The following is a 21,446-nucleotide window of genomic DNA, read 5'->3' as shown; positions in this document are numbered from 1 at the left end:
ATGCTGATTGGTTGCCATGGGAAACTTCTCCACTGGCTCACTTCTCCACACTTTTCACTGCTTCATGAATAGACCCCTTAAGTGCCCCCCAAGCCACAGCATGAGTGGCATGCGACAGCCATTTGTCGCCAGGGAGGGGGCTGTGACAGGGCAAGGCAAGAGTCTGCTGCTTCCAATATAGAATTCCTGGCCCCAGCAGCGTGAACACTTCGGGCATCCTGCGTAACCTGAGGGTTACTGTGATGGCTGATGTTCATGCAAAGTGATTCGGTGCTGTGTCTTCAGACGCAGCAGTGCATCATAGAACCCGGCAGGAGGCATCTACTTACACAAGACACCTCCTGTGGCATTACCATAATTTTGCAGTAGCTGCTGCTTACCCTCACCCTAGTGCCCTACCTAAAGCTCACCCTAAGCATCCTAATACCCTAACCCACCCCTAACCATAACCCCTAAACTAACCCTATACCCTAACCCAGTGGTTCTCAAACTTTTTTAAGCACGGTGCCCTAGAGCAGTGGTAGCCAACCCTGGTCCTCGAGAGCTACCAACAGTCCACGTTTTCCAGCTCACCTGGCAGGTGCACATGTGCAGTCATTACTAACTGTCACATTTTAAAAGATCCACAGGTGTATTCTGTGAGGAGACCTGGAAAACATGCACCGTTGGTAGCTCTCGAGGACCAGGGTTGGCTGCTCCTGCCCTAGAGCATCAGAATTCTTTTCACGGCACCCCTAAGCCAACAATTCCTTATTGAGAAATTTAGAAAGAGATATTAAATTAAGTAAATTCTGTGTATATGTCATTCTTAGGCTCAATTGTGTAGTGAGGGACAAGATTTGCTTCTGTTTGTCCACATATTTTATGATAGCAGCCACCAGCACTGGTTTTACTTATTACATTGACCATAAATAATTTGAATTGGTCCTGGACCACCAACCCAGGGCACCCCTGAAAGTGTCCTGAGGCACCCCAGAGAGCCACGGCACACAGTTTAAGAACCACTGCCCTAACCCAAACCACTAAGCCAACCATAATACCCTATCCCAAATACTCTCACCCCTAACTCAATCTCCTAAATGAACCCTAATACCTTAACCCTACAGGGCAGACTGGATAGGCCATATGGTTCTTGTCAGCCATCAATTTCTGTTTCTTTGCTTCTATGTAACTTTATATTTTATACTTTTTATTTTCTTTTCTTTTTGCAAAATGACCTTAAACTTGTATCATTTCAGTAGGTGATGGATCTCAGCCCTGTTCTAGTAATTACAACAAGTGGCCTGTTTATTAGTAGAACTCGAGCACCAGGCAATAAGGCTGGTCACACTAGTGCACTTTGTTCTAAGGCGCTACACATAGGCCAGGATGATTGAAGTGAGATAAAGTAGTGTAGAGCACAGATTTATGGGCCATCATTGCCATTCAGAACACGCACCTTTTTTATCTCCTTGTCAGAGGGTCTTACATGTTGTACCGGCTAGGAGCTGGCAGAGATCGGGTCTTACTGACGACTTTTAATAGCATGTGTTTTGCGCCTCTATATTGACCTTAGCTGAACACTGTAATGAAAAATATCACATCTGCAAAATGACTGATGTAATACACAATCCCCATGTCCCTCACTGATGGGGGTGGGATGTCCCAGCAGGCTCAGCATGGCCAAACCTCCTCACAGTAATGTATTTGTGAAGAGAGACAACCGGCTAAGTCAGAACATGGGGCATAGCACGCTGCGGCATAAGACTGCTTTTAAAGCTCCCCCTCACCAGTGCCTCCACCTCTGTCATGTATGGGAGGGGAGCAAGCTGCTCCTTTGCCCCCCCCCCCCCTCAGTCAGATGACTCTGCCCCCCCCCCCCCCCACCTTCCCTCGTGTCTCCCCTACATCCCGTGCTTTGAGGCCCAGCAAATGGGACCAATGCCTGCCGCTGCTCAGGTTGCATATAGCGCAGACTGGCTCCCAAGTCCCTTCGTCAGCAGCACGTGGGATCTGTTTTGTGCCGCTGTATGCAGCCTGAGCAGCGACAGGCATTGTCCCAGTTGCCGGGTCAGATTACCCTGTGTGTGGGGGCCCCGGGATGACCCCCCCCTGTCGCCCCTCTCTTAATCCGGCTCTGACTGCATTATAGCCATCACAGGGAATGGGGACATCAGAGTAGCAATGCCTGTGGTGAGTAATGATTCTTCCACCCTTCTTTTTTTTATCCCAGTCAGACTCACTGGTGGTTTGTGACGTGGACCCTGAGCTTAAGGACAAGCTGAGGAGATTTCGCTTTAGGAAGGAGACCAATAACGCTGCTATTCTGAGTGAGTGACTGGCTGCGCAATGACACGGAGTGAGACCACACATAGGTCCAACAGGGTGCACCCCGCCGTCTCTTCACCCCTCATACTCACCACTCTTCTTTGTTTCATAGTGAAGATAGACAAGGAGAAGCAGTTGGTGATCTTGGAGCAGGAGCTTGAGGTGGGTGCTGTCTGTCTGCCCAGAAATGTGTGGCCGTCACTGATAATCTGCCGTGGCTTCTGCATCTGCTGAGAAGATGGGAGCCACCAGGAGATGGTGCAACTTTTTCGGCCTGATTCTAAAGCACATGTATCTAACCAATATTAGGCAATTACATTTGCTCTGCAGCCAACATACACGTCATTGCCTTTCCCTGGGCGGTTCTGATTCGGTTGCACCTCGGCCGCTCCTCTCGGTATGTGAAATCGGAGGTTCTGGGTAACTGGGAGGACATTTGGCGGATGCATGGAAGAGAACCGTCTGAGTGTAAGCCGAGTGTTGTCCTATTCTGGGTCATGAAATTTAAAGGGTGTTCTTATATGACTATTTTAGAGGGACCTCTTGCACCCAGCATAGGGTCCCTATAATAGCAATGAGAGCTGCACCTGCGTAAGCACAAAGCATTCCGAGCATGGCAGCTAATGGAGCAGCGTGCGACTCAGAACCAGCCCTCTGTCTCATCACAAAGTATAAATGAAAACAAAAAATTAACTGAAATTTGTGTTTCAGGATATTTCCCCTGATGACCTACAGAACGAGCTCCCAGAACGTCAGCCTAGATATCCTTATTATAATTATAAGCAGAGTGGACACCCAGGGATCTCCACACATTTGTGGTCCCCACATTGCCACAAAATTGCCTCCACCCGGCCCACTCTGCCCCACTGACCGGCACACACAGCTTCTGCAATAATGCAGACAGGCCAGGGCTCTTACACAGGTGGTGGTGGTGGTGTTGAGGGGGTGTGGATGATGGGGGGAATAACCTGAGCAGGTAACGGACATCTAACTTTTCTCATGCCAGGTCATCCACCAGGCTCCCATCCACCACGCTACTGCCAGATGAAGAGTGGCTCCCATTGCCAGCGCCGCTTTAGTACTTATGAGGTAAATGTATGAAGCAGTGAAAAGTGTGGAGAAATGAGCCAGTGGAGAAGTTGCCCATGGCGACCAATCAGCATTGAAGTAACATTTATAATTTGCATACTATAAAATGATACAGAGCAGCTGATTGGTTGCCATGGGCAACTTCTCCACTGGCTCACTTCTCCACTCTTATCACTGCTTCATACATTTACCTGCTGCAGTCAGCGCGAGAGAGACCTGACCTCTTCCTCTCCCAGCCGAAGTGACTCTCTGCCACACAGTGCAGGAACGCCAGCAGGGGGCAGCTATTGGTTAAGGGCTTAGTTGACCCCTCAGGTACCGGAGGCAATGGTGAGACCATAGTGAGTTTCCTATACAAGAGCCACATATCTAGCTTTCTCTTGCTTCTAGTAACAGCCATGGCTACTTGAAGACATCAGGAGGCCAAGGCAAAGAAGCAACCGGTGTGTCTTCATGACATTTCATAACATGTAACGTTGTGGCTGATTTATTGAGGGGGGATATGGGTGTTTTCATCTGCAATAGGGCTTATCCTTGCTTCACCCAATACATAATGACACCCATCAAGGAGCCTATTTATCAAGATTCCCTTGAAACAGCAATTTCTGCATAATTTAAGTGTCCCTGAAATTGACCAAAGCTATTTTCCTGCATTCAGCTGGTAGTAACGCCAGGTAATGACGTTCTTATTATCTGCAATCAGGACCGCTGCTGGAGTAATTTACCAAGCTCTGAAAGCTTAGCTTTATGGTGGGAAGCAATCACCGGGCAGCCTCTTATATATGCACTGTCCCGGCATGACTGTGATGATCAATTGCCCTGTTAATGAATGTGTAATAAATAGAAAAGAGATGCCAGTGCTCAGTATAACAGAGGATTACTACAGTACACAGTCACTAGTGAAATGAACAAAATGGAATATGAAAAGGGTCACATGACATATACAACACATAGGATTGGATCCCTCCCAGCACCCCTAGCAGCCCCCGCCCCCCCCCTCATACTGGCGTGGGAAGCAGTCAGGATCCCGGTAAGTACATACCGGTGCGGGAAGTAGTCAGAATACCGATGCCGTACTACCGACCCTATTCTGAATGCCGACACAGGCATCCAAAATGGGTACGCCATCCTGGTGCCGGAATACCGACAGCCAGGATCCCGAACAAGGACATACCGCGCCGTAAGCAGGTAAGCTGCGGGGGTTGGGGGTGTTAGGTTTAGGCTGTGCGGGCGGGGTTTAGGGACCTTTGTTAAAGCTGCCAAACGCCAGCGAAACGCGTAAGGATACCAGCCCTGACCCAGACATTCCAGAATCACCTCCAGGACACCATTGCAGTTACCACCATCTTGGACATTCCTAATCCATGGACGTGGAAAATTAATAGAGGGAAAACCACCAAAATCATCGGCGTTGGATCTGAGACAGCCTCTGGATCTTCGCTAGGTGGGATACCCGGCCAATCCACTATATCCTGGTAAATATATCACAAGATTGGACTCATCTGCATATTTAAGTGAAGATCCTGTTGATATTGTGACCGGTCACAGGGACATTGTCAAAACCAAGAGGTGTGCACATTTACATCTAATTGTCAAGGGTCAGAGACTGGCTATAGAGGCTCCATTATCCTATGGTGTATTCATGAGAATTCCTCATTTTTTATATGTATTATTAAAACGTATATAATTCTTTTTAAGGAAACACCTGTTTTTTAGTTTCTTCATTTAGCGCTGTTTTATGTTTTACATGTTGTTTTTGCAGTTCATGAGAGACTGACTATCTCTCCCCCTAACAGCAGCTTAGAGAACCAGCACAATCATAGCGCCAGAACGTGTATCAAACCATTGATACCAATCTAACCTTTCTTTTGGGTTTAGGGTTAGGCTGCACGGGGGAAGGGTTAGGTCAAGGCAGCGGGGACAGGGGGTTAGGTTTAGGCACCTACGGGGGGTAGTTAGGGTTAGGCAACAAGTTATGGTTAGGGGGGTTGGTGAGAGCTGGGTACACCCCTTACTCACCCCCTGTCAGCTTCTCAAACATCGGGATCCCGGCATCGGTATTACGACCGCTGGGATCCCGTGCGCAGGCAAATCATACTGATCCCACCAGCATTATAAATGCCAGTATGGGGGACATTTACTAAGCAGTGATAAGAGCAGAGAAGTGAGCAAGTGGAGAAGTTGCCCATGGCAACCAATCAGCACTGCAGTAATATCTATAATTTACATACTATCAAATAATACAGAGCTGCTGATTGGTTGATGGGGAAATGTCTCCACTGGCTCACTTCTCCGCTATTATCAATGCTTAGTAAATGTCCCCCTATGTGCCCGATAAGTGGCAGGATTAATCACATCGCAAATGCGATGCTTAGTACATCCCGCCCTGTGTGTTCCGTGAGGAGGATTTTACTCCTTTTACCACTGATGAACGGTAATGTTTATCATGTTGTGTGGCAATACAGCTTTAATATATACTGTAACATATTACACATTAGATAACATAACATGATGCACCTAACAATGATATCAATGTTTCTGTGAGTTACAACGCTGGCGCTATATTGAATGTTATATTTATAACAAATGTAAGGTTTTGCAGTTGTAGATTTGTCTTGTGTCCACTGATTTCCTTGACACAATGCCACATTCCTAGTGTACAGTTATAAGTATCAGCATGAAGATGGCCGCGTCTCGTACCCACTCTGCATGATATTCTCCAGCCCAGTAGGTGAGTGACCAGTGAGGGTGTCGTATGTTGGCATGTAAATCGCACCGCGCATAAGCCGTGATTGTGTTGCAAAGACGGCCGCAGTGAGGATCTATTCTCTCAGGGGTCTTTTTAAGAAGCAGTGAAAAAAGTGGAGAAGTGAGCCTGTGGAGAAGTTGCCCATGGCAACCAATCAGCTGTTCTGTACAATGTATAGTATGCAAATTATAAGTGTTTCTTCAATGCTGATTGGTTGCCATGGGCAACTTCTCCACTGGCTCACTTCTCCACACTTTTCACTGCTTCATGAATAGACCCCAAAGTGATTTACGGTCGGGGAGCATTTGCGGGAGGTAATGGGGAAGTGGTGACTCAAGGCGGGATGTACTAACCTTGCATGTACATACCACCACACATCACCAGACATTGCACAGATACTAATCGCATATGTATCTTCCGATAAGAGCTGTCCTTCATGATGTTCTTCCGCCCCTGGACTTCCGGGTTTATGACCTGGGAGTCCGTTTGCGCATGTGCAGAAGGCCACGGTGGCCACGGGGTGTGCTGGGAGGGATCCGACCGGATCCCTCACACAGCACGATGCAGAAAGAAGCCCATAGGCTTCTATAGGGTAACGCCAACGTTACCCTCCACATCAGAGCCCTGGCGACGACTGGGCTTTGGTACATTTGGTAATGCGGTATAACAGGGTTTTACGGCATTTGTGCTTTAGTACGTCTCGCCCTCAGGCACAGGCGTGTTATAACTGTTTCGGGGTAGGGAGGGTGGGGTGTCACAGCAATACCGTACACGGGTTCTGAATCAGGCCCAGAGTTGCATTTGTGATTGAGAAGCAAACTCTGAAATGTCTTGAAAATGTATTGGACGGTGACTGGGAGGTGAGAGGGGGAGGCTAAGCGTACGCTCGGAGGTGGTCTGTGTTATGGGCGTGTTACCGAAGTGTCACGGTAACGCGGCCATCTTAATGTATAGGCACACTGGGCAGCTGCCCAGGGCCCCACAATTCTAGGCCTTCAAGCAGGAGTGGGTGGTGATCACGGAATCAGAGTGGCCAGGCAGCATTCTCTACCAGCCTGCAGCCAGACAATGAATGGCTGTCAGCGTGCTGATCGGTGGTCATTTGATTGGGCTTCAAAGATCTCTATCTGTAGTCAAATTACAGGTTCCATATATCAATCCTGTTATAAATGCATAGTAAGCAGAAGCCATACTCAGCGGTGACTAGGTAGCTCCAATATTATGTATGCTCAGGTGTCTGTTCTCAGGAGTCTAACGTATGTGCTGCATGTCAGCTAAGTGTTCATGTAAGTTCTAATACCCCTGGCTGGGTACAAGCAATTGAGAAGAGGTCTGTCTGCATTATATACTTCTGTTCCTTTACCTCCATGTAATAAGATTATTACATCCACATACACCTACTGACGCGTTTCACCCTTCTGCAGGTTGGCAGATGAAACGCATCAGAAGGCGGTTGCGGCTGCTAATATAACTCAGTAGGAGGATTTATACATGTTACCAATTCCCATCTGGACAGCACACTGATACCACTTCCACATCGCAATGCCGGGTCCCACCCGGGAATTGGAAATGGGTCCTTCCCGGGTGGGACCTGGCATTGGACCCTTTCACACTGCAATATACTGGGTCAGGTTGATATCGCGGGCGGGGGCCGGAGTTGGAATCAGGGGTGAGTGCAGAGGCGGCGCTGAGAGATGACACCATCTCCGCACCGCCTCACCCTATGCAGTGAATGGGTCCCGGGTCGCATCGACTGGGTAATAATACTGCCTTATTCCCGGGCTGAATTACCGGTTCAGGTGACCTGGGAATTCGACCATGGCCCCTTTCACACCAGCAATATACCGGGTTATTTTTGCGGTGTGAAAGGGGGACCAATCATTGGTGCATACATAAAGTACTTTATTGTCTGTGCAAACTGCCATTACGGGATGAGTTGTGATGTAGTTACATTGCCGGCAGTCGAGATCCCGGTGGTCAGGATACTGACGCCGAAATCCCGACCACTGACAATGCCGCCATCTGGATTCCTGGCTAACAGGGGCTATTCCCACTTGTGGGTGTACACAGAGTGGGAATAGAACCTGCAGCGAGCCATCAAGCCTGCAAAGCATTCTTGCGGCTAGGGTCCCGGTATCGGTATGCTGACCGCTGGGATCCCGGTTGCCGGCATCCCATACCCAACACGATGAGTTGTTACCTTATATGGTTAATTGGTAAAGTTAAGTCATACTTGCCTACTCTCTCAGATCCTTTGCGGGACTCCCGATATTTGGGGTAGTCCCCCGCACCCCCGGAGGAGTGGGCATTCCTCCCGCATTCTGCCCACACTTCCCAATGAAGTAGGTAGAACAGTAACAGGAATCCAGATCCGTGCGGAAGGGGCCTAGTAACGCGATTCTACTGTATGTTAATTGAGTCATTTAGGCTTCACCCCATATTCAGAGTAGCGCGATTCGCAGCACTTTGCTGTGAGTGGGTGGGGCCTAATGATGCAAGAACTCTGGCCCCAACCCCATCACAGCCCACCTGCTTGTCCTCAGCGAGTTTCTCCTGTGGAGGGCAATTTAAAAGCAGATAAGTATGAGTTAAGTATAAATACTGTATATGGGCCGCACCATAATTGGTGACACTGATAAATAACATGGGCCTCATTAGGGTTAGGAGCAAATTTAAACTTGGAGAAACCATGCCGCATTTTACCGGTATTTATTTTTTGCATGCATTAAATTCTTTTACATGCAGCACTCAGGGTTATTACACTGCACTTTAGGGATTAGCTAGGGCACTTTCTGTTCATATATCCAAATCTGTCCCTTCACTGTAAACGTCCCTCCCATGCATTGTGTTAGGATTCTGTTGAGGTGCAAAAGTACACTTGCTAGTTGGATTAACTCCTAACTATTAATCATCAGGGTTTAGACCCTGGAATGAATGATAATTTCTTATTGCTGCTTATCTGCTGCTTATGTACCACCGGCATTTATCAAGAACAGTGGCTTCCATATTAACACGGCCCTGCGATGTGTAGAAGTAAAGTGGTTGCATTGGCGATCAGTTTACTTTCAGTCTCTGCCACAGGCCACAGTCCCATAGTGGCCTAATCTCCCGGAATGTCCGGGAGGCTCCCGAAAATTGAGTGGTGCTCCCGGCTCCCCGGAAAAGAGTGGGCAAGTCTCCTGGCCCACCACCACCTGCCCGCAATCTCCCGCCGCAACTCACATCCTCCCGCAGCCGAGGAGGGCTGATGACGTGTTTCGCGTCATCGTAGCTCCGCTCCTTTGCCTCTCAATGCCTGCACTTAATAATTTTACGCACACCCCAAAAACACCCCATATCCTGCAAACAGTATTTAATAGATAGGCCCAGAAATGAGGTCCAATGAATTTGATAGTTAAAGATATTAGGTTGCGAGTGGGAGAGTAGTTGATTCATTGCATTTATAATACTATAGAATTATGATAAAATAAAATAAGATCAGCAGTAAGAGGAAGAGCAACAAAACAAAACACTGCGGAGAAAAAGCCAATCCCATGTTCCCGACCTCGGCCTTATCCAATTACTCCTAACAAACATCAGATGTGGGGATTACTCACAGCAGGAGTCATCAGTGTGTTTATCGCAAGTGATCCAGAACCTGAGTCACCAAGCTTCAGTAAACATTCTTCTCATTTGGATAAATTAGAAGGCAAAGACTCCATAATTAAAAAACAGAAGACTGTAAGGTACATTGATCCGTTTGTTTATCAAACTGAAGGATTTTCCACTTCACAGCCTACTTACTATTCCCAAGCACTGTACAGTGGCTCTTGTGTCATTTAACAATGAGAGACTAACAAAAGATATAACCAGGAGCGTCGTATACAATCGCTGGGGCAATAGACAATCGGTGGGGTGGGGGTGGTCTGCTTCCGAGCATGTACGGGGCAAGCACTTGCACACAGTGGGCCTGAGTTAGAGGTGCATGTAGACGTGGGCATGGGTGGGTCTTTTTCAGCAGCGGCTCTTGCTTACTTATAGTGGGGGGGGGGGGGGGGGAGTTGCCGCTACTCCTGTACTCAGAGAGGAGACAGCCATCCCATGCGCAATGGATCAGACAGGTGTCGGAAGCGGCGCGTGAGCAGACACTGCAGTTTGACAACACATGCACAAATCCCCCGCTTCTGTGGACTACATCGGCTGCAGCCCATTGAAGCCGGATTGGGCTGCGTGAAAGACAGGGAGTGGCTTCCTACAGGAAGCCAGCTCTCTGCCTATCGCAGCCTGGTCTGGCAGTCCCTGAGGGAGGAAACACCTCCCAATGGAACTGCCTTGTGTGTTAGTGACTGACAGGACTTCCAATAGGAAGCCACTGCCAGTCACAGTGAAGCCAGTGCAGTCACTGACTGCATCTGGCTCACTGACACTGAGCTGGGTAGCAGATTTTACCTGGGAGGGCTGCTGTTTAGGTAAAATCTGCGACGGATTTATTTTTCCACAACAACATCTGCATCCAGTTCTCAGCAAACTGAGACACCCATGGGCAGCAGAGCTGTTCCATCGCTGCACATATTAAGACGCATCATCGGTTGCAAAATCGCAAATCGCACCAGCCTTGCGGAAGGTGCAATTTAGCTTTCTGAACAATGGCCTCCTGTGTCAGCACAACTGCATCTCTTTAGCAGACGTGTCACTGTCAGCGACAAGCCCACCACATGCTTTTCATCTGGCTATTTCGATCTGGCCTTAGGGCCTAATTCAGATCTGATCGTAGATGTGCTAAATTTAAACATCTACGATCCTTTTCTCTGACATGCGGGGGACGCCCAGCACAGGGCTAGCTCGCCCTGCATGTCAGGCCCTACCCCCCGCAAGGGTGAAAAAGCATTGCACAGCGCCAATGCTTTTGCACCCGCTGAGTATCTTCCTGCCAGCGCAGCTCCTGCACGCTGGCAGGGGGCTAACCGCCACGCCCCAATGATTCAGATATGCCTGTGTTGTCCGGAACGCGCCTCGCGCCCCTGATATCTCTCCAGGCTTTGATAAATCTCCCCTTTAGTGCAGTCTTTTAAGCTGGCTACACACAGATACAATCATTATACAGATCTTAGAATTTACATCCGATATTGAAGGGTCGGCAAAGTGACTGAATCCGTGTGTACGCAGTGCCGATGCCCAGCTTATGCTGATAAGCGGCTTACAATGGCCTACAATGGCCGGGATCGAATGTGCTGTTTGAATTTTAAAGGTTTGAACATCCGATCCCATAGAGGCATGTAGAAGCCCCATACACATTGGGCTATAGTCTGCACTGTGTGTATGGTGCTAACAGGAGCTGAAAGGGGGTCACACTGAGGACACACAGGATGTATGACCAGGAGAGTTCACCCCAATCAGCTGCCGTGTGTACCCACCTTTACACTAACATTCTATTTTCTGACTGGGGGCGTCATGTACTAAAGTGAAAATCCGGTCAAACCTCCGAAATGCCATTTATGGAGTTTTAGCTGCATTCCCCCTACAGTATGTGCCAAGCAAAATTTACCAGAGTTTGGACCCAGTAGGCAACGCCATCTATAGATAGTCACGGAGATAGGAGACTCTTTAAGGACCAGGGATGGGCAGCTGTGGCATCTCCTTGGCTTAGAAAGCCATTTTTTTATTCACTAGGAACAGTGACCATTTATTTAAAAGCTGTGGCATCATCTAATATCAGTAATATCTGTTCCATACAGGATGCAAACCGGAACAGCAAATGATGTATGCTGGGAGCAAGAACAGGCTGGTGCAGACTGCGGAGCTCACAAAGGTATGGAGGCACGGTTGTCAGCAGCAGGGAACCCACTAGAGGCAGTGATCAGTGGCAAGGAACCGACTAGATACATTGGTCAGTGGTAGGGAACCCACTAGATGCAGTGGTCAGTAGCAGGGAACCCACTAGATGCTGTGGTCAGTGGCAGGGAGCCCACTAGATGCAGTGGTCCGTGGCAGGGAGCCCACTAGATGCAGTGGTCCGTGTCAGGGAGCTCACTAGATGCAGTGGTCCGTGGCAGGGAACCCACTAGATGCAGTGGTCAGTGGCAGGGAACCCACTAGATGCAGTGGTCAGTGGCAGGGAACCCACTAGATGCAGTGGTCAGTGGCAGGGAACCCACTAGATGCAGTGGTCAGTGGCAGGGAACCCACTAGATGCAGTGGTCAGTGGCAGGGAACCCACTAGACGCAGTGGTCAGTGGCAGGGAACCCACTAGATGCAGTGGTCAGTGACAGGGAACCCACTAGATGCAGTGGTAAGTGGCAGGGAACCCACTAGATGCTGTGGTCCGTGGCAGGGAACCCACTAGATGCAGTGGTCGGTGGCAGGGAACCTACTAGATGCAGTGGTCGGTGGCAGGGAAACCACTAGATGCAGTGGTCGGTGGCAGGGAAACCACTAGATGCAGTGGTCGGTGGCAGGGAACCCACTAGATGCAGTGGTCAGTAGCAGGGAACCCACTAGATGCAGTGGTCGGTGGCAGGGAACCCATTAGATGCAGTGGTCAGTGGCAGAGAACCCACTAGATGCAGTGGTCTGTGGCAGGGAACCCACTAGATGCAGTGGTCCGTGGCAGGGAACCCACTAGATGCAGTGGTCAGTGGCAGAGAACCCACTAGATGCAGTGGTCAGTGGCAGGGAACCCACTAGATGCAGTGGTCAGTGGCAGGGAACCCACTAGATGCAGTGGTCAGTGGCAGGGAACCCACTAGATGCAGTGGTCAGTGGCAGGGAACCCACTAGATGCAGTGGTCAGTGGCAGTGAACCCACTAGATGCAGTGGTCGGTGGTAGGCAACCCACTAGAAGTAGTGGTCAGTGGTAGGGAACCCACTAGATGCAGTGGTCAGCAGCAGGGAACCCACTAGATGCAGTGGTCAGTGGCAGGGAACCCACTAGATGCAGTGGTCAGTGGCAGGGAACCCACTAGATGCAGTGTTCCAATGCAGGGAACCCACTAGATGCAGTGTTCCAATGCAGGGAACCCACTAGATGCAGTGGTCCGTGGCAGGGAGCCCACTAGATGCAGTGGTCAGTGGTAGGGAACCCACTAGATGCAGTGGTCAGTAGCAGGGAACCCACTAGATGCAGTGGTCCGTGGCAGGGAACCCACTAGATGCAATGGTCAGTGGCAGGGAACCCACTAGATGCAGTGGTCGGTGGCAGGGAACCCACTAGATGCAGTGGTCAGTGGCAGGGAACCCACTAGATGCAGTGGTCAGTGGCAGGGAAATCACTAGATGCAATGGTCAGTGGCAGGGAACCCACTAGATGCAGTGGTCGGTGGCAGGGAACCCACTAGATGCAGTGGTCAGTGGCAGGGAACCCACTAGATGCAGTGGTCAGTGGCAGGGAAATCACTAGATGCAGTGGTCAGTGGCAGGGAACCCACTAGATGCAGTGGTCGGTGGCAGGGAACCCACTAGATGCAGTGGTCGGTGGCAGGGAACCCACTAGATGCAGTGGTCAGTGGTAGGGAACCCACTAGATGCAGTGGTCAGTGGCAGGGAACTCACTAGATGCAGTGGTCAGTTGCAGGGAACCCACTAGATGCAGTGGTCAGTGGCAGGGAACCCACTAGATGCAGTGGTCAGTGGCAGTGAACCCACTAGATGCAGTGGTCGGTGGTAGGGAACCCACTAGAAGTAGTGGTCAGTGGTAGGGAACCCACTAGATGCAGTGGTCAGTAGCAGGGAACCCACTAGATGCAGTGGTCAGTGGCAGGGAACCCACTAGATGCAGTGGTCAGTGGCAGGGAACCCACTAGATGCAGTGTTCCAATGCAGGGAACCCACTAGATGCAGTGTTGCAATGCAGGGAACCCACTAGATGCAGTGGTCCGTGGCAGGGAACCCACTAGATGCAGTGGTCAGTGGTAGGGAACCCACTAGATGCAGTGGTCAGTAGCAGGGAACCCACTAGATGCAGTGGTCCGTGGCAAGGAACCCACTAGATGCAGTGGTCAGTGGCAGGGAAACCACTAGATGCTGTGGTCAGTGGCAGGGAACCCACTAGATGCAGTGGTCAGTGGCAGGGAAATCACTAGATGCAGTGGTCGGTGGCAGGGAACCCACTAGATGCAGTGGTCAGTGGCAGGGAACCCACTAGATGCAGTGTTCCAATGCAGGGAACCCACTAGATGCAGTGTTCCAATGCAGGGAACCCACTAGATGCAGTGGTCCGTGGCAGGGAGCCCACTAGATGCAGTGGTCAGTGGTAGGGAACCCACTAGATGCAGTGGTCAGTAGCAGGGAACCCACTAGATGCAGTGGTCAGTGGCAGGGAACCCACTAGATGCAGTGGTCAGTGGCAGGGAACCCACTAGATGCAGTGGTCGGTGGCAGGGAACCCACTAGATGCAGTGGTCAGTGGCAGGGAACCCACTAGATGCAGTGGTCAGTGGCAGGGAAATCACTAGATGCAGTGGTCAGTGGCAGGGAACCCACTAGATGCAGTGGTCGGTGGCAGGGAACTCACTAGATGCAGTGGTCGGTGGCAGGGAACTCACTAGATGCAGTGGTCCGTGGCAGGGAACCCACTAGATGCAGTGGTCAGTGGCAGAGAACCCACTAGATGCAGTGGTCGGTGGCAGGGAACCCACTAGATGCAGTGTCAGGCTGCGCTCAGCAGTAACAGGCTCCGAATCTCAGGCATTCCTGACAACATTCCCTACTGGAACACTGGGTCAATACATGCCTCAGCCCTTGTCCACCAAACCAAGTCCATGTTTTTCAGAACATTTGGGATGCCAAAAATCACGTCTTGCATAGGTAAAGGTGGGCATGGGGCACAACACGTGCTCAGAGTACTGACTGTAGACCAGACTTTCTGCTTATAATAGAATGGTATCTGTATGATGGATCAACAGTATATTGGTCGACAGTCAATAGATCAACACTATACGGTCGACAGGTACAAAAGGTCAACAGATGAAAGTTCGACAGGTTCAAAAGGTCGACATGACAATGGTTGACAGTTGACACATGTTTCGGGGGGTTTTCACATGTTTTCTCAACATATGCTTGATTTACTCTCCACATAGAAATCTACTGGGAATAGTAACCTGTGGAGCGGAGCGAGCCACCTTGCCTGAAGAGCAGTGAGCGGAGCGATCCCACGAGGGTAGACGTTTATTCTGGTGTTGGTCACATATCATGAAATATACAAGATTTGGCCTGAAGACTCCCCAAAAACTTGTGTCAACCATTTGTATGTTGATCATTGCATGTTAACATTTTGTCCCCGTCGACCTAACCACTGTCGACCTTTTGTACCTGTCAACCTAATGCATATCAACCATATGTTGTCAACCTGTTGAATGTCAATCTAAACATTGTCGATCTATTATACCACACCCGCTATACATTCCTATGTCAGCATTGCACAAACACTCATACTGACAGAGCTATAGTACATAGCAGCACATACATACAAAACACACAAAAGAAATGTAACATGATATAGCATTGTTTCGGCTCCCGCTAAAGCTTTTTTTACTGACGTGACGTATATAATTAATTATTAGTATTACGGTGCTGCATTACACATGTGCTATTACATGGATCATGATCGTGAAACTCTAATTATGTACCTTTATTTCACTACTTCTATACCCCTTTCAGGCATACTTCCCTGCTTTTTGCACATGAACGTGCATCAACCTGGGATTTTGGTATGTCTGAAAGGCACCAACCCGAGAACATGTTCCCACTTCGGTGCCCCTGCTTTTGACCAGGGTTTTTCCCAGGACATTTGTCCCGGGTAAAAGACCCAGGTTATGTGTGAATAGTGCGACCCGGAATTTTACTCCCAAGTTGCACTCTGATAGGGTGTTCTGCCAGGAACAGAGACCTTCTCATTCACTGTAGACTCTGGAACTGTGTCAGAGTCTCTAGCGCTCAGAGCGCCCACAGCGCTGCCGGCTACAGGATGGGAGAGGAAGGGGGCCCACACACGGAGACTGCACACGGTCCGCTCCTCTCTAGATACGCTGCTGGGTATAATATGATATTTTGACCTCAGGATTTCTTTGTCTGATGGTTATCTGTCCTAGGTTGTATGACTAACCCTCTATAGTGCTGCCAGTGATTTTATGGCTCACACTGTATGGTGATGCCTGTATCATATGTGTTCAAAGTAAACACACCCATTCTTTGGTCCTTGCCCAGTGAAGTTCCACATATATCATTTTACATATGCCCTGATCTGGCTCCCAGTTACTGTGTAATGCTAGCAATGGCAATGCAGCCGTTTCTCTTAATATTATATATCTGTGAGTCTGGCATACAGGTTGGGATTGAGATGCCGGTGGTCAGAATACAGACCACGGCATTAAGATGGTCAGAAACCCGATAGGGGTAGTTAAGTATACTTACCTTCCCCCACCGGCCCCCTAACCCTTCCTTCTAGCAGCCTTTACCTAACCCTCCCCCCAACACCCCCCGCAGCCTAACCCTTAACCCTCCCTGGCGGTGCCTAAACCTATCCCCCCCCTTCCCACAGCCTAAACCTGACCCTCCCGCCCCACAGCCTAACCCTAACCCTCCTTGGTGGTGCCTTAACCTACCCCCCCTTCCCACGGCCTAAACCTAACCCTCCCGCCCCACAGCCTAACCCTAACCCTCCTTGGTGGTGCCTTAACCTACCCCCCCTTCCCGCAACCTAAATTTAACACTCCCATCCCGCAGCCTAACCCTCCCTGGGGGTGCCTAAACCTAAACCCACCCCCTCCCCGCAGCCTATCCCTCTCCCCATAGCCTAAACCTTTTCCTTCACACCGTTGTACCATCATCTCCTCCCCAATGCCAACAACTGCACCAATCCTTTGGACAGCGACAGATCTACATTTTTGGGACCCTGAAGCTTGAACTGTTATGGGGACCAATTCACAACCAGCAACAATAGGGCAACATCCAACAAGGTCCAAAGGATTTGCTGCCCTTGCAAGGACCTTGAGGTCCAAATACCGGAGAACGGGGTGGTAGGGTGGAATCACCTCACAGACGCTCCCCTTTAAATAATCACCTCACAGCACTCTCACACATCCCTCTCTTCAATAAACACCAGACAACACACACCGCTCGGCGGCAGCAAAATTACCTTATTGGATGGCTCTTTGTCCCGGGCTCCTTCTCACCTTTCATTGCTACCAGTCTCCATCCTAGGACAGGCTCTTTCAGGCTCCGCCATTAGTTAGAATGTCATAAAGAGAAGTTCTGCAGGCTGTTGGGAATTGTAGTTTAAAACGGATACACATTTCACGCTATTCACAGAGTGCAAATCACAGAGCTAGACTATAACTCCCAGCAGCCCCTGCGGTACTAAGCGATGCACATACAGTACAAGCTGTAATAGCAGCTATGCTGTACTAGAAGCCTGGTTGTCATGGTGCTATTGGTGACGAGCTATAACCAAACAGTACATAAAAACAAGGGGTAAAAATCAGATTTTGGTGGTAAAATGCACAAGCGAGATGAGTGCAGCATGAATTGAGACTTCAGGTGTCTTTTTATGGTTCCAACTGGCTCAAGCCTAAGGGCTGAGCTGTAGAACTATTATTCCATGCACCAACGAAGGATTAGAAGATCCAACTACCATAAAGTAGGCTGTGAATAGATACTGGCCAGCTCAATGAGCCCATAAAGCTGGGGGTTCGGGTGCTTCAGGTCCCCAAGAAAATGTAGAAATTTGACCAATCAGTAATTGTCAATTACAGGGACAATTTAAGGCCATATGAAATGGGTAATAAAGCATATTCTAAGGTCAATAGTAAGTACTTCAACCCACTAGCTTATGACTCTATAACTAAAATAACCTTATTTTATTAACACACACTTAAAAAACTCCATTGATTTTGTAGAAAAATTCACTCATAAAAAAAAAATCTGCTTCAAGGGCCCTGGTGGGTTCATAGTAGATCTCCCCTGCCTTTGGGATTGGCCGCCCGCAGCTTATTGGGGTATTATGGCTACAGCAGCAATGTTTATACACTTTGCCCATGTCCTGCAGTGTTCCGGACCAATAGTTAATTTTTTATTGCTTTGTTTATGTACTATGGGGGGTCATTCCGAGTTGATCGCTAGCTGCCGCTGTTCGCAGCGCAGCAATCAGGCTAAAAATTGCCATTTCTGTGCATGCGTATGCACCGCAATGCGCACGCGCGACGTACGGGTACAAAGTTCTTTGTGGTTTTGCACAGGTTCTAGCGAAGCTTTCAGTCGCACGGCACAACGCAGGATGATTGACATGAAGTGGGCATTTCTGGGTGTCAACCGACCGTTTTCAGGGAGTGCTTAGAAAAACGCAGGCGTGCCAGGGAAAATGCAGACGTGGCTGGGCGAACGCTGGGTGGGTGTGTGACGTCAAAAGCCGCCCCTCCAACGTTAGAATCAACGCACACGAAGAGTAAGTCTAGGGCTGGTCTTGTTTTGCACAAAATGTTTTTGCAGGCGCTCTGCTGCACATGCGTTCGCACTTCTGCAAAACGAAAATACACTCCCCCGTGGGCTGCGACTATGCGTTTGCACGGCTGCTAAAAACTGCTAGAGAGCGATCAACTCGGAATGACCCCCTATGTAAGGTGTTTTATAAAGGATACAAATATTAATAATAATAATAATAATAATAATAAGGACATATGACTCAGAATCTGGCCCAAACTGTCCAGTCATAGTGATGAATGTTATAACTCATCTATCAATTTATTGTGATTGAACCTTAACAATATACTTCAAGATAGCTTAACAAGTAAAAATAAAGACACGGACACAAATTGCATTGGATTAAATGGTCAGTAATTTATTAATTCGAATGACCCTATTCGTAGTGGGTGGCCAGGAAGACGCTACCATTATCCAGTTCTAGTCAACGAGATCTCATCAAAATTGGAGGCGACTGAAAAACCCACGTTGTAATGGTGGCGACTGAAACACCCTATCTAAAACTATAAGCATAACTTGTGTCATGAAGGTCTCACTACCCTTTACTATAGCACAGTGAGCTTCTCATAGAGCGCCCATCAGTGCCATAACTAGGCATTTTAGTGCTGTGTGAAAGAAACGGCATTGGCACCCCCCCCATGCAAGATAGGGGCAGTGCTTCATGGGGAAGGGGCGTGGCCACAAAATAATAGCAATTCATACTACGGTGCACAGTAGTCTCCATTATTCAAATTACGCAGCACAGTAGCACCACTACACCAGGTAGAGCCCCTTTTATACATTACAGCAGACAGCGTCCCCTTTTTACACATTACGGCAGACAGCGTCCCCTTTTTAAACATTACGGCAGACAGCGTCCCCTTTTTTACACATTACGGCAGACAGCGTCCCCTTTTTTTACACATTACGGCAGACAGCATCCCCTTTTTTACACATTACGGCAGACAGCGTCCCCCTTTTTTACACATTACGGCAGACAGCGTCCCCTTTTTTACACATTACGGCAGACAGCGTCCCCCTTTTTTACACATTACAGCAGACAGCGTCCCCTTTTTACACATTACGGCAGACAGCGTCCCCTTTTTACACATTACGGCAGACAGCGTCCCCGTTTTTACATGGTACGGCAGACGTTGTCCCCCTTTATACACATTGCAGCAGCCACGTCCCCCTTTTTACACATTGCGGCAGCCAGTCCCCCTTTTTACACATTACGGCAGACGGTGTCCCCCTTTATACATATTGCAGCAGCCAGCGTCCCCCTTTTTACACATTGCGGCAGCCAGTCCCCCTTTTTACACATTACGGCAGACGGTGTCCCCCTTTTTACACATTGCGGCAGCCAGGCCCCCTTTTTACACATTACGGCAGACGGTGTCCCCCTGAGAGAGAGAGAGAGAGAGAGAGAGAGAAAGAGAGAGAGAGATACTTACCATCTCCCCACTGACAGGCTCCTCGTGCTAGCAGCTCCCTCCGTGCAGGCATCGGACAAGGAGGAGGAGGGAGGGGGACTGGAGCCGCAGCAGCGCTATGTCATTGGTAGTAAGCGCCGCTGCAGCAGTCCCCTCTCCTTTCGTATAGGCTGCCCGGCGCCGCTGTGAATGCTGGGATAGAGGAACCGCATCCCAGCATTCACAGCAGCGCCGGGCAGCCTATACGGAAGGAGAGGGGACTGCTGCAGCGGTGCTTACTACCAATGACATAGCGCTGCTGCGGCTTCAGTCCCCCTCCCTCCTCCTCCTTCTCCGCTGCCCGGCGCGGCTGCTGCTCACTCCTCTCCAGCGCCGAGCGCGGCACACGGCACACAACAGAGGCGGCACGTAATGAGTCAGTTTGACTCATAACATGCCGCTGGCCATTGCACCCTCAGGGCAACTGCGCTGTGTGCCAGGCACGCCTGGCACACACGTAGTTACAGCCCTGGCGCCCATTGTCCCCCCACAAGGGCAGGCATACTCGCCGTCGTTCAAAAGGGTAAGTGCCCCACAACTACCACTTATGCTACACGTGACCGCTGGCTAGTAGCGCCTTTGTGCCTGCTAAATCCAGGAATAAATGATTAGTAAGTCAAATTGAATAGAGCCAAATTAAGAATTCGTCAAGGGAGGGAGGGTGGTCTCCAACCTGGTAAGAGGAATAGCTCTGGTCGGACTTTCCCTAAATACCCTACCGCATGGCAACCGCCCATTATCACAATGATAGGCTGGTCCTAACCAATTACAAATACACTAATGAAACTAGTCTGCCTAGCAACATACGACTTATACTGAACCAATCACAAAAATTCAAGCCTCTGATGTGATTTTGTGCTTAGGTAGCCCTCATCTTATTTGAATACTGTTGATGAAATCAGACGTTGATATGAGCTGTATACGGGTTGCCTTGAATGTGACCCCTGACTAACTTCTTTCTGTGACTCTCTGCAGGTGTTTGAGATCAGGAATACCAGTGACCTGACAGAAGAGTGGCTGAAGGAGCGCCTGGCTTTCTTTCGTTAAACTGGAACTGTGTATATATATATTCTGCAGCTCTGATTGTATATCGGTTGTACTAATAAATACAAACTCTGTAACATACAATAGCTGCGCATTGGCCTGATCTGTGTAAAGGCAGCACAAGCGCTACACTGGACTCTAACAGTGTGTATCAACTCGCGCTCACCAATAAGGGTTACCTAGGTTAGGCAGCAAGTGTGCTATCAAGGGTAACCTTGATTGGTTGCTACAGATGGAGCTACCTTTATCTTGGCCTTTAATAGGATTAATTGAGCCAGGGCAGTGGGGCTTAGGGGTTCATTCCGAGTTGATCGCTCGCTATCTGTTTTTAGCAGCCGTGCAAACGCTATGCCG

At 49.3% G+C, this 21,446-nt stretch overlaps 1 protein-coding gene across 2 annotated transcripts in view; it reads left to right on the top strand.

Moving 5' to 3' along the window:
• Nucleotides 1-21,176, top strand: part of GMFG (glia maturation factor gamma) — a 28,107-nt gene extending 6,931 nt beyond the window's left edge. The window contains exons 2-8 of one of the 2 annotated variants that reach the window (XM_063935724.1): nucleotides 2,213-2,309; nucleotides 2,420-2,469; nucleotides 3,019-3,070; nucleotides 6,047-6,127; nucleotides 11,860-11,933; nucleotides 15,201-15,280; nucleotides 21,024-21,176. In XM_063935724.1, the coding sequence (XP_063791794.1) occupies nucleotides 2,213-2,309; nucleotides 2,420-2,469; nucleotides 3,019-3,070; nucleotides 6,047-6,127; nucleotides 11,860-11,933; nucleotides 15,201-15,251 (405 nt within the window). In that variant the 3' untranslated portion in view covers nucleotides 15,252-15,280; nucleotides 21,024-21,176. The remainder of the gene's footprint in view (nucleotides 1-2,212; nucleotides 2,310-2,419; nucleotides 2,470-3,018; nucleotides 3,071-6,046; nucleotides 6,128-11,859; nucleotides 11,934-15,200; nucleotides 15,281-21,023) is intronic. The other variant, XM_063935723.1, reaches the window with a different exon arrangement.
• Nucleotides 21,177-21,446: the final 270 nt, after the last annotated feature.

The sequence above is a fragment of the Pseudophryne corroboree genome, chromosome 8 (assembly GCF_028390025.1).
Source record: "Pseudophryne corroboree isolate aPseCor3 chromosome 8, aPseCor3.hap2, whole genome shotgun sequence".
Lineage (NCBI taxonomy): Eukaryota > Metazoa > Chordata > Amphibia > Anura > Myobatrachidae > Pseudophryne > Pseudophryne corroboree.
Note: the sequence above shows the minus strand (reverse complement) of the source record. Positions and strands in the feature narration are given on the sequence as shown.